Source organism: Lactuca sativa, chromosome 3 (genome assembly GCF_002870075.4).
Source record: "Lactuca sativa cultivar Salinas chromosome 3, Lsat_Salinas_v11, whole genome shotgun sequence".
NCBI lineage: Eukaryota > Viridiplantae > Streptophyta > Magnoliopsida > Asterales > Asteraceae > Lactuca > Lactuca sativa.
The window spans coordinates 274,202,349-274,215,502 of record NC_056625.2 but is presented as its reverse complement, the minus strand read 5'-3'; the positions used below and the strand labels follow the sequence as shown (position 1 = coordinate 274,215,502).

General features: G+C 38.1%; 1 protein-coding gene across 3 annotated transcripts; it reads left to right on the top strand.

The window, feature by feature from the left end:
• Positions 1-1,159: 1,159 nt before the first annotated feature.
• On the top strand, positions 1,160-5,143 carry LOC111897155 (U-box domain-containing protein 44). 3 transcript variants are annotated; one of them, XM_023893113.3, is made up of 4 exons: positions 1,160-1,381; positions 1,728-2,959; positions 3,107-3,425; positions 3,540-5,143. In XM_023893113.3, the coding sequence occupies exons 2-4, from the start codon at positions 1,730-1,732 to the stop codon at positions 5,039-5,041; spliced, it is 3,051 nt and encodes a 1,016-aa protein (XP_023748881.1). In that variant the 5' UTR covers positions 1,160-1,381; positions 1,728-1,729; the 3' UTR covers positions 5,042-5,143. The 3 variants fall into 3 exon arrangements, with proteins under 3 accessions (XP_023748881.1, XP_023748882.1, XP_042756351.1); XM_023893114.3 differs by having other exon boundaries at positions 1,725-2,959; XM_042900417.2 differs by lacking the exon at positions 1,160-1,381 and having other exon boundaries at positions 1,896-2,060; positions 2,234-2,959.
• Positions 5,144-13,154: the final 8,011 nt, after the last annotated feature.

Here is a 13,154-nt window from a genome sequence, read left to right as displayed (position 1 = left end):
TTATATCTATTATTGATCATGTTTGTTAGGGATGAGTTATAAAACCGGAAAACCGGACCGGAACCGGAACCGAAACCGTTATAATCGGAAAATGCTTAAACGGTCGGATATTGGGTTTAAATTAGTCTTATCCGGGTTCCGGATATTTGGGTTTTAGAATCGGATTTAAAAAAAAAAAAAAACCGGAACCATGTTTAATGGACCGGAACCGGTTTAGTGGGTCAAGAAACCGAAAATTAGAGGGTTATCAAAAAATGTGCTACTGATTCACTTAGCTTTAAGTAATTATATCTTTTTAAACATTGTGTGTTTTAGCTTTCAAACAAACAATTGAAGCTGTAAAAACACGACTAAACACGAACATACGCCAACTTATACCAACTTATATAAAAAAATAAAAATCTTAAATGGTTAAGCATTTAGTTTTGTTATCAAATCATAAACGAGGCAAAAGCAATTACCTCTAAAACCCAGAAGTATAAAACAACAAACGACCAAAATTATTTTACTTGTTTCCATCAAGTTAAGTATCGTAATACATCAACAAAGTTATTATAAAAGTTTGAGCATTATAATCATAATACCTAATGTCCATTTCCGGGTTTCCAGTTATTTCCGGGTCTAATACACGAATCCGGTTCCAATTATCAATTTCCGGTTCCAACCAGTTCCATACCCACTATACCCGGTTTGATACCCGGAACCGAACCGGAACCGGTTACCGTATACTAGTCCGGTTCTCGATTCTTATAATCCGTTAATTTCGGGTTCCGGGTTTTCCGGATCCGGGTAAACCAGTCTGGTTTTCGACCCACTTTCATCCCTAATGTTTGTGTTTTTTTTTCACTATATTGAAATTTATATTGCATTTTACTTAATCAGGATTTTATTAGATATCCATAAATACAAATTGTTAATCAAAATTCAAAGCAATTTACATATTAATGTTATTAATTATATCATTATATCATTATAGTTTAATTAAAATTATCTTTTAATTTATCATGTGTCCACAAGTTATAACCTAGTTAATTTAATGTAATTAAAGTAAGAAATTTAAAATTTAAAATTTAAATTAATTTTTATAAAAAAATAAAATAATTGGTTTGACCGGCTCTTTCTATTTCATGTGTATGACTATGAACCCATGGTTCCCTGGATAAAAAGGCGTTTACGTGGGAAATATGTATTAAATTTCATGAGAAATTTCATAGGAACGCGACTCGTAATTTTGAAAACATCAACGACCATGAGAATTTCAATCACGCCAATTGACTTGGAAGTAAACTCGGTGGACTTTCTTCCGTTCCCATCGTCATATTTAATGTGGATGCCCCTTTTGGATTCCATAATCTACGGATCCTTACAGCTGTTTTTACAGGTAATTATTCAGAAATCCATGTCTATGATTTGCTTTTATTGATTTCTTGTTTGTAGTTCTTTCCAAGGAAGTGACAAAATTGGAAGAATGTAGAAAATTTTCTCTGTTGCTACCAACCACAGCTTCATGCCCACCAACTGTTTGATGATTTGCTTACTTATTTTGATCATATTCTACTTGTCTTTGCTAGTTTTATTAGATGCCACTACAGAATTCCTTCGTTTTGAAATATTTTTGGCTGGTTTTGGTCATGGAATTAAATTTATGTCCAGAAAAGATTAATTTTTACAAGATCAAACAAAAAAAGCTTCATTTTTTTTAACTGTTTCTTCACAATATTCAGCAGGAATGGCAGATATTCTACCAATTGGGACAATCTTGGCTGTTGCAATTAATCAGGTCATCAAAACTGCTCATGCTGCTAATGATATAGTCATTGAAAAAGAAAGTTTCAAAATCCTCTCATCTCACCTCTTTGATATCCTCCGTGTTCTAAAGGAACTCGAGCTACAAAAACTAAACGAATCACCACTCGCAAGAAAAGCTCTTGAAAACCTTGAAACAGATGTGAAAAAAGCCAACACACTTGTGGAAAAATACAAGAATCGAGGTCGTTTCTACTTGCTAATCAAATGCAGACACATTGTAAAGGAAGTACAAGATGTCACAAGAGATATTGGTAAGTCTTTAAACACTCTATGTCTTGCAAACACCGAAGTCCTATCTGGAATATCCGATGAAATAAGTAGATTACAAAACGAGATGCAAAGAGCTGAATTTGCAACATGTCAATCTCATCTTCAAATTCTTGATAAGTTAAACGAAGGGCTCATGAATCAAAAACTTGATCAGGGTTTTGCTAATGATATAATTGAAGATATAGCAATGGCTGTAGGAGTTGTGATTGAGCCTTCTGAGATAAGAAAAGAGCTCGATAGCTTTAAAAGAGAGAAAGAAGAAGCCGAAAACCGAAAAGAAAGAGCAGAAGTTTATTTCTTGGAACAAATTATCGAATTGTTGTCGCGTGCAGATGCTGCTAGAGATTATGAACATGTGAAAGATCAGTATATGCAAAGGTTAAGAGTAATCGAACGTCATGATTCAAAATCAGAATCTATTCCACCTTTTAAAGCTTTCATTTGTGGGATTACTAAAAGTGTAATGGTTGATCCTGTTAGTCTTTCGAATGGAACTGCTTATTCCAGAGTGGCGATTGAAGAATGGTTTGGGTCGGGTGAAAAAACGGATCCTGTTACGGGTGAAGAACTTGAAGATTTGTCTTTTAGATCGAATATTCAGTTGAGACAATCGATTGAAGAGTGGAAAGAGCTTAATTATTGTATGAGGATTAGATCTTGTAAGTTTAAATTGATGATGGAAAATGATGAATCTGTGAAAGATGCACTTTTTCAGATTCAGGAACTTATGAAAGAGAATGTAATAAATAAAGATTGGATTTCAATTGGTGGTGTCACCAAATTGCTTATTGAAATCCTCCCAAACTTATGTAATTCACAAGTGAAAACGGATGTGTTGGTTACGTTAAAGGATGCTGTTGAGGGACATTCAAGAAACAAGGTCATTTAATTCTCACCCTTCTCTTTTCTACTATACCTTATTGGGCTTAAGCACTTATTCTTTTAGACTTGTTTTATTTTGACTTAATCCGAACATGTTGTATCTGATTTGTTATTTATTTATTTATTTGTTTGTTTAATTTTATAGGATCTGTTGGTTGCAAATAAGGGATTTTGTAACATTGTTCCATGCTTAGGATGTGAATCAAGTCTATCTAAAGCTTCATTAGAGTTGATATGTGAGTTAGTTCTTGAGGAGTCCAGTCAAAATATGGATCATGCAAGGGAAATTTCTCAACAATGTAATCCGGTTTCCTTTCTTGTTACCATCTTAAAGGGTTCAGAGATGGAGTTAGCAGAAAAAGCACAGAAAATCTTGCAAAAACTTGTAGATTTTGATGACAAAAATGCTATTTTGGCTGCAAAAAAGGAATGGTATAGACCTCTTGTTGGTAGGATTATTCAAGGTTAGAATACTTTTCTTGTCATTTTCTTTATACAACATATACAAAAAAATTTCATCTTTGTGTTCCCTTTCCTCTTTTTTTTTCACTAATTCATTTATTTGATTGTCACCGAAGGTCCAAAAGAAACAAAAATGGCAATGCTAAGAGGGATTGTTGATTTGGAGCTTGAAGAAGAAAACACAAAGCTCGTATGTTCGCTAGGTTTAATTCCACCTTTGCTCGAAATGGCATCTGCTGACCTGGAATCAAAAGAAGTATCGTTATCAATGCTTGTAAAGCTTTTAACAAATTCAGACAACAAAACCCTTTTCGCAGCTTTTGATGGAGTCCCTCTAGTGATCAACCTAATGCGCTCTTTACCTTTACCATTTCTCATCCTCTCCAAATGCTCTCAAATCCTCGAAAAACTCACCTCTAATGGCGATGGAATCAAGTTTCTTGTGGACATAAACGGCGTGAAGCTCAATTTAGAGTCATTAGTCGAGAATTTATTAGCTTTTTTACAAAACTCGCGATTGCCTTACACTGTATTGAGGCCGGTTTTACGTGTTCTTTTCAAAATATGTGAATCGGACGCTGGACTGGTGAAAACCGCCGTGGTCACCGCCAGCGGTGTTTCTCGTGTTCTGACTCTTCTGGACCACTCCGATAGTGAAACACGTGAAGCCGCCATCAACCTCTTGTTTTTATTCTCGAATCATGAACCGCAGGGAGTGGCGGAGTTCCTTTTAAAGCCGAGAAGACTCGAGGCTTTCATCGGTCTTCTTGAAAACTCTGGGAAAAGCGACGTACAAAAGGCTGCGGTTGGTTTGCTAGCGAACGTTCCGAAATCGGAAGTTGAATTGACAAAAAAACTAATCGAGTTGGAAGGACTTAAAGCGATTATAGACATACTGGAATCGGGAAGCACAGAGGCGAAAGAGAACGCCTTGAGCGCGCTATTCCGGTTTACGGATCCGACGAATATCGAGTCTCAGAAAATAGTCGTCGAGCTCGGTACGTACGATTTACTTGTGGATTTTCTTAAAAAAGGTTCGGTGACAGCAAAAGCACGCGCCGCTGCTCTAATCGGTGATCTCTCGATGCGAAGCTCCGAACTCACCGTGACCTCAAAGTCAAACCGGTGGTGCTCGTGTTTCGGCCGCACCGGTGCTGCCATGTGTGCCGCCCATGGCGGGATATGCAGTGTGAAAGGTACGTTTTGTGTTTTGGAGGCGGGGGCGTTACCGGATCTGGTGAAACTGTTGCAGTCTGAGGTCCATGCCACAACGTATGAAGCGATTCAGACGCTTTCGACTTTGGTACAGAAGGAGTCGCCTCGGAGAGGTGCTCATGTTTTGCATGATTGTGGGGCGGTGGTTCCGATTTTGGAGGTTTTGAATTGGGGGTCGGAGTCGTTGAAGGTGGAGGCTTTGGAGGTGTTGGAGAAAGTGTTTATGTTGACGGAAATGGTGGATTGGTATGGTGCGGGCGCAAGAATACCACTTGTCCGGTTGACCGGAGGTAGTATTCATGAAGACGGTCATCTTCATCGGAAAGCTGCTAAAGTTTTGTTGCTCATTGAGCGTCATTCGCGTCGCTCGTCGACTTCACTTGTTGCCGGATTCAACGGGTGAAGAGGGTGTATAGGTGTATTCATAGTTTGTGTTTTTGTATGTTGTAAAGTAAATGATTTATGTAACATTACTTGCTTTTGATGAAACAAACTATTTATATAATCTTCAAATTGTGAACAAATTTAATTTATTATATAAAAAGGCATTAAGGGTGTGTTCGGCAAAAGTAGCTGTTAGCTGGAAGTGAGTATCGGGTAATTAGCAGCGGGAAGCTGTAACTTTTATTTGTTATATTAGTGTTTAGCAAAACTAGCTGGAAGCTTTTGAAATATATAAAATTACATAAAAGTTGATTAAAAATAAAAAAATATAAATATATTTTTAAGGGTAATTATAGAAATTGATTTCAAAAGCTCAGTAGCTTTTTGTTAAACCCTAAATGAAGTAACTTTTAAATTTGAAACTGTTTAAATTAAAAGCTAAACACTTGTATCTCCAAACAAAGTTTTTTGTTTAAACTAGAATGTTTTGTTACAACCTAAAAACTAAAAACTCTCAAATACTTCCAAAATCTCCGTGCCAATCATGCCGTCAATTTAGGGTTTATGTGCTTTCATTTGTTATTAATAAGTTATGAGATCAATTATATATCTATATATTTTTATTTTTTGCCCTAAGATTATAGTTATGTTACAAATTTGGTCCATTTTTTTTTTCTAATCCTTTCGATTATCTTTTTTCAAATTTATATTTTTACAATATTTCTAAATCTTTTTCAGGACTTTTTGCGCAAACTTTTTATAAACTTGTACAATCTTTTTTAAACTTCTTTTACAAACTTTTTTCACAAAGTTAAAATAAATTATATTTTTTTTATGTTTTTCTTTAGAAAAACAAAACTTTTTATACAACTTTTTTTTTAAAATATTTTGAACTTTTTCTAAACTTATTTTACACAATTTTAAAAAATTTCTTACAACATTTTTTTTAAAACTTTCAACTAACCTTTTTAATGTAAATTACAACATTTTAAAACGATTTTGTAAGAATGATGAAAAAATATAAGTAAAAAGTTTAAAAGATTTCACATATTCTAAAAAACGCAAGTAAAAAGGTATAAAAAAATGTAAGTTGGTAAAAACTTGTTGAATTCTATTTAAAAAAAAGAATCTCTAAAATGAAATAAGCATTTTTAAACATTTTCACATATGTTATAAAAAAATTTTATTATGTTTTTTCAACCTTAATAGATTGTAAAAAAAGTTAAAAATTTATATAAAAAAAAATTTAAAAAGACTTGTAAAAAAGTTTAAATATGCTATAACAAATATTTTAAAAAAGATTGTAAAAATATTTAAAACTTTGTGTAAAAAAGTTCAAAAAGTTTTGAAAAAAATTTAAAAGGTTGTTGTAACACCCGTTTTGTTGGGCTTGAATTTTTGAGTAATTTAAGTTATTTATTTATACACATTAAAAATAATACATAAATATAAACAAGTTAGAATAATGGAAATAATAATTTGAATTGTAATAATAGTTTAAATGATATCTATAAAAGCTAAATGTTGAAATTATAACATTTAGGGTTTAAGGGTTAAAAATGTCCAAATGAGGAAAGTGTGTTTGACCAAATGGTTAATCCATTTAAATGATTAGACCATTAAATTCATAAATGGATAGGAAAGTGTTAGATCATGAATGTAACGTCTATAAAAATCATGAAAAATTTAAACTTTTAAAACCAATCCACAAATCATCATTGTTTAAAATATAGTTTTCAAAACATGTTTAATATCAGAGTTTTTCCTAAAATCATAATTCAAAACACAAGGAGGTGTATGATCACACATTTGCCTTCCCCCCGGTCGTATGAAGTACCTAAAACATAACCCAAAATTGTAAGCCCAAAGCTTAGTGAGTTCCCCCAAAGTACCAACACATAAATAAATAACACATATACAATAACAACATACAAATGGACCACAACTAAAAGACTGGATTACCCCTGAGCCCACATCATAAGTCTGGCTTGCCCTTAGGGCCCACAACTTATGTCTAGCTTGCTCCCCGACCAGATCAGTCCTTTGACTGAATACCACCAAGCCCTCAGCTCGTATCTGGAATGCTTATGTGCCCTCAGTATGAGTCTGGCATGCCCTACCCGACCCTCAACTCATATCTAGATTACTCTAGCATTTGTTGGCTACCGTACGGAGCAGTACAACCTCAACCCAACCCACATAATATGTTGACTGATATTTGCATATTTAGCCTCATAATAAGTATAGATTTTTATCATTTATTAGCTAATTAATTGCATATCATGGACAAAAGATACCCTAGAGAACGAAGATACAACCTAGAATTCAATTCCGAAGGAGATTTGAGGCAAATTCTCATCATTCTACTTAATATTTTGTTTTCCATTATGGCTAGACAATTAGAATTCGTTTTATTGCTGTTAATTACCTTAATCATGAGCTAAAACTCTTAAACTTCTGTTTGGGGATACAAAATTGATACTATGGTTTGATTTATGGTAGGATTAATTCGATGTTGGTGATTTTGTTGATTTTAGCTTGTTAAAGAACCTTGTGTGTGAATGATAACTATTTTTCTGTTAATAGGAAGATAATTAATTAGTATGAACATCTTTTAATTGTCAACCTCATATGCTTATGTGACCACTTCATCATATGACTAGGATTAATGAACATGAAACTAGAATTATAAGAAAAAATAGGTAAATTCATGTATGAGCTTGTGTGATGACCATCAACAAGAAGTTAACTAAAGGACCAAATTAGTTAGCTATTACAAGTCTAAATTAACCTGAATAAATAATCTAGTGAATTAAATTAAATTAGACAACTGATCACTATTTGAGTTAGTTTGTTCTCTAAGGATTAGTGCAGCGAACGTGAATCTAATCACTTGAATCGGTAACCAATAGAAGAATTAATCCATTGCACTATTACCATAATATCAACCATAGGATCAATTAAGTTGAACTAAACAAAAGTCCTTCCCATTATTGAATTTAGTTAAATCTTTGCTTTAAGTGATAGTTAGTAAGTTTCTAGTCTTGTAAAACTAGAGAAAACCCCTACTTATTAATTAATTTAGATAAAGTTAGTCTTTAGTTTATATTTACCGTTCCCTGTGTTCGATACCCTACTTGTTTAACTGTACCACAATTGATAGGTCCACTACCTTTGTGTGTTCATCTTATAATTAAAAGTAGGTTTAAAACTAAGTGAGTTTACACACATCATTGACACATAACAACTACTAACATATATAGATAATCATACAGACAATATCATAGATAGTCTTACCGATCTACCATATTAGCATATCAAAACTAGCATATCTATTCCATACTCAACATATCAAGAAATATCAGGTTATCAAACCAATGGGCCGGCCTTGGTGCGTTCGACCCATAAGTATAGTGAGGAAAACTCACCTCGCAAACTGAACAGAACTGATGAGGTCCAAATCCGAATCTCAGCTCTCCAACCGATACCTATTTACACCAAGTGACCAATTCCTTCAAAATCCCAAAATACCCAAAATACCCTCAAGGTCGAACTTGGTCAAAGTCAACGAGTCAAACCCACTAAGCCAACTGAGTCAACCCAGTTGAGTCAACTCAAGCAAGTCAACTTAACAAGGCTGACCCATGCGAGTACGCGAGACGTACTCCGGAGGTACGCGAAGCCTCGATGAAGACAACCATCGGGCTGGTTGACCGAGTACGTGGGTCGTACCCTCGCAAACTCTAAACCCCAATAAGTACTTAATGGATTAAGAACTTAAGTACATATTTTAGATCTACGGTCTAAATGCACTATAGAGTCATATTTCCAACTTTATGACTTTACAAGCACAAAAAGTGCTTAACACAAGGTCTTAATATATTAAGACCCTCTACAAGATGCATGAAGCAATCCTAACAATTGGGACCTAATTTTTATGGCGTAGGACCCCTTCTATGGTCTGAATGGACAACTCAAGATGACAAGAACAAACCATGTAGTGCCTCGATTCCTGAGTATCAATTTGTGGTTATTATTTCTCCTGATTTCAAGGTCTACTCGACGAGTTAGTTGCCTGACTCGCCGAGTAGCAGCAGGTTGGTCCACATGCTTAAGTGACCTACTCACTGAGTCCAAGAAGGGACTCGACGGGTAGGATCTGGTATATGAAACCCTAAATTTCGGGGTTTTGCACCATATTTAAAGGATCCTTTTCCCTCCTTAGCTTTCCCTTGCAGCCCCTGTGAGTCTAGAAACCCTAAATCTCCATTTTCTCTCCATACTTGTATGTTTAAGCTTGAAAGATGGATCTTCGTGAGGAAAGGCTTGAAGATCGAGAAGCTTTGAGCAAGGAACAGTTGGGGATCTGAAGTTTACCTCAATTTATCATCATTTGGAGGTATCAAGTCACCACCTTAAGCTTCTTCTAGTTAGATCCCTTTTATATTTGAGTTTTGGGGGCATCTTGGGCAATTTGTGTTGCATTTCAAGTGATGAACCAAGATCTGAAGTTGCAACTTCAGATCTAGGCTCATCTTGGCTCTTATCATCATAAAGTCTCAGTCTTTAGCATGTTGGTGAAGCTCTTTGGCCTAGAACATCTTCTTTAGCTTGATTTAGGTCATTAGCACCTTGCATGAACGTAAAGTTTACAACTTTACGTGATAAACATGCCTTGGGGGACTGGATCTACAATATGGAGCCTTAGCATGGCTTAAAAAGCCTCTGTATGGATGAAGGACTACAACGGACCAGAGTCCGGAAACTGTATCGTACCGAAGTCCGGAAACTGCATCAGACCGAAGTTCGGAACTAACCAGGGCCTTGCCCTCTTCATCGGACCAAAGTCCGGAACTAACTGGGACCTTGTCCACTGCATCGGACCGAAGTCCAGAACTAACTGCATCGGACCGAAGTCTGGAACTGACTGCATCAGACCGAAGTCTGGAACTAACTGAGCATAACATAGCATAACATAGACATATCAACTAGCATAAGCACATATACTGCATACTGCATCGGACCAAAGTCCAGAACACATAACACAAAGACGTGCTTGAATCAAAAAGACATCAAGCACATTGAACTACTCCATCAGACCAAGGTCCGAAACTACTGTTAACTAAACGGGCCGACATTGTGGCCGTAGACCCGTTCCCTACTAGAAGGAAACTCACCTCGTAACGCTGGCTGCTGAGATGCTAAATCTAACGCTGGCTGGCTGCTGCACCGGAACTGTCCGGCTACAAATCCTACAAACACTAGGTCAGGTACTGATAAACGCCCTCAGGGTAAAATGACTATTTTACCCATGGTCAAGGTCAACTCCTTGGCCAAAGTCAACTCCCTGGTCAAAGTCAACTTTCAGTTGACCGGACTCGCCGAGTTGGGCCGTCAACTCGCCGAGTCCCTATCATCCAATCTAGTCCTCTACCCGCTTTTACTCGTCGAGTTTGGCAAAGACTCGACGAGTTCTTCTTCGATGCTAACATCAAGTTTAACTTCATCCGACTCGCCGAGTTGCATGAACAACTTGTCGAGTTCTCCTTCAACATATGAATACGTCCGGATTGTGACTCGCCGAGTCAGATGAACAACTCGTCGAGTCTGAAGAACAACTCGCCGAGTAACATGCATGCAAACATCATACATACGATTTTGATCGATTCCAGCGCATGCAATTCATAGATCTGGGTTCCTAGGGTGGTTTTTACACGTAAAGTTTCCAACTTTACGTGCATGCATGCATATCCAAGAGTTTAAAGGGCTCTAAATGGACTAAAAGCGTAGATCTAGGATTGCATACGAATTTGACTCAATAAAGGCAATGGATCTGAGCTTCTAGAGCTTGATCATGACTAGATCTGATGTCCTTTCACTCCTATAAGCTCTCTGTTCACTAACAAGCCAAGACATGTCCTAAAAATGACTTTATTGGGGTTTTAATGGAGATTCAAACATGGAAACAGTAAATGTTCGATTTGTACCTCACAAAGCTCTGAAATGGACTCAAGATCTTGGATCTTCTTCTCCTCCTTTGGATCTACCTTCCTTCTTCTCTCCAAATCTTCAAAGAATCACAAAATACACTCAAAAAGCCAAAAGGAATTCTAGGGTTTTCGAGAGGAGCGTTCTGGAAGTGATGGGGGCTGACTTGAGGCCCAAAAAGTTGTTTAAATAGGGTGCAAACCCTTAAAATTTGGGTTTGATCCAGACTAGCGGACTCGCCGAGTCCAAGAATATGGACTCGTTGAGTTGCGTACTTAAACATGCTCAAAATCATGTCTCTACTCGACAAGTCAGGCTACTGACTCGTTGAGTTACTCTTGAAAACTGAAAAAAAACATATGTAAATTACTTACCAGAAATGGGGCGTTACAACTCTCCCCCACTTATCTTAGACTTCGTCCGTGAGTCTGCTGCTGCTGAATCCAAAAATAACTCAGGATAATGCTCCCTCATACCCCCCTCGGTCTCCCACATCCACTTTGAACCCTTTTGGTGCTGCCATTGCACCTTCACCAACTGAACCACCTTGTTCCTCAAGGTCTTCGTCTTCCGATCTAAGATCACAACTTTTATCTCAATATAATTCAAGCTACTATCAAGCTGAATATCCTCCAATGGTACAACTACTGACTCGTCCACCAAACACTTCCGCAACTGAGAAACATGAAAAATGTTGTGGATCTGGCTAAGCTCTGCCGGAAGATCCAATCGATACGCAACCTGACCCACCCGGGCCAAAACTCTAAAAGGGCCAATGAACCAGGGGCCCAGCTTGCCCCTCTTTCGGAACCTGATAACACCCTTCCAGGGTGATATCTTCAGGAGGACCATATCGCCCACCCGAAACTCCAAGTCTGAACGCCTCCTGTCGGCATAACTCTTCTATCGACTCTGCGCAGTCTGTAGTTTGTTATGAACCTGCTGGATCAACTCTGTGGTCTTGAGCACCACCTCGGTACTCCCGATGACTCGCTGACCAATCTCGCCCCAACAAATCGGGGTCCTGCACTTCCTCCCGTAGAGCATCTCAAAAGGAGGGCGGTCAATACTAGCATGGTAACTGTTGTTATACGAAAATTCTGCTAATGGAAGATACGTATCCCAACTGCCACCTAAATCCAAGACACATGCCCGAAGCATGTCCTCGAGAGTCTAAATCGTCCTCTCACTCTGCCCGTCCATCTTAGGGTGGAAAGCGGTGCTAAAATGGAGACGAGTACCCATCTCGTCTTGAAACCGCTTCCAGAATCTGGAAGTAAAACGGACGTCTCGGTCTGACACTACCGAAACAGGCACTCCGTGCCGTGCCACTACCTCGCACACATAGATATCGGCTAGCTTCTCAGCCAATATGCTCTCCTGGATCGGTATAAAATGGGCACTCTTCGTCAACCGATCCACAATAACCCAAATCGAATCCACCCCACGTGCAGTCCTGGGAAGCTTAGTGATAAAATCCATGGTGATGTCCTCCCATTTCCATACTGGAATGTCTAACGGCTGCATCTTTCCGTGGGGTCTCTGGTGCTCTTCCTTGACCTTCCTGCAGGTCAGGCATCTCTCCACATACCAGGCGACATCCCGCTTCATGCAAGGCTACCAATAGTCGGGTCGAAGATCTCTGTACATCTTTGTCGCCCCTGGGTGGATGGAGAATCGAGACTTATGAGCCTCATCTATCAACACCTGCCGTAATCCGCCCGAATACGGTACCCAAACTCTCCCATGAAGGGTCTACAATCCCCGACTGTCATAGTCAAAAGAAGCTACTCGGCCCACAGTCCTCTCACACTTCTTCATCTCCTCCTTGAGGCCCTCGACCTGTGCCTCCCTGATCTGCTCCAACAATTGAGTAATCACTGTCATCATCATGCATATATCCCTGATTGGTGTCACCATCGCCTTGCGGATTAGGGCGTCGACCACAACGTTGGCCTTGCCCGGATGATAAAGGATCTCACAATCGTAGTCCTTTACCACATCTAACCATCGACGTTGCCTCATGTTCAAATTCGGCTAGTCCATGAGGTACCTTAGACTCTTGTGATCTGTGTAAATGGTACAGCGGACCCCATAGAGGTAATGTCTCCAAATCTTGAGGGAAAACAACACTGCCCCCAGCT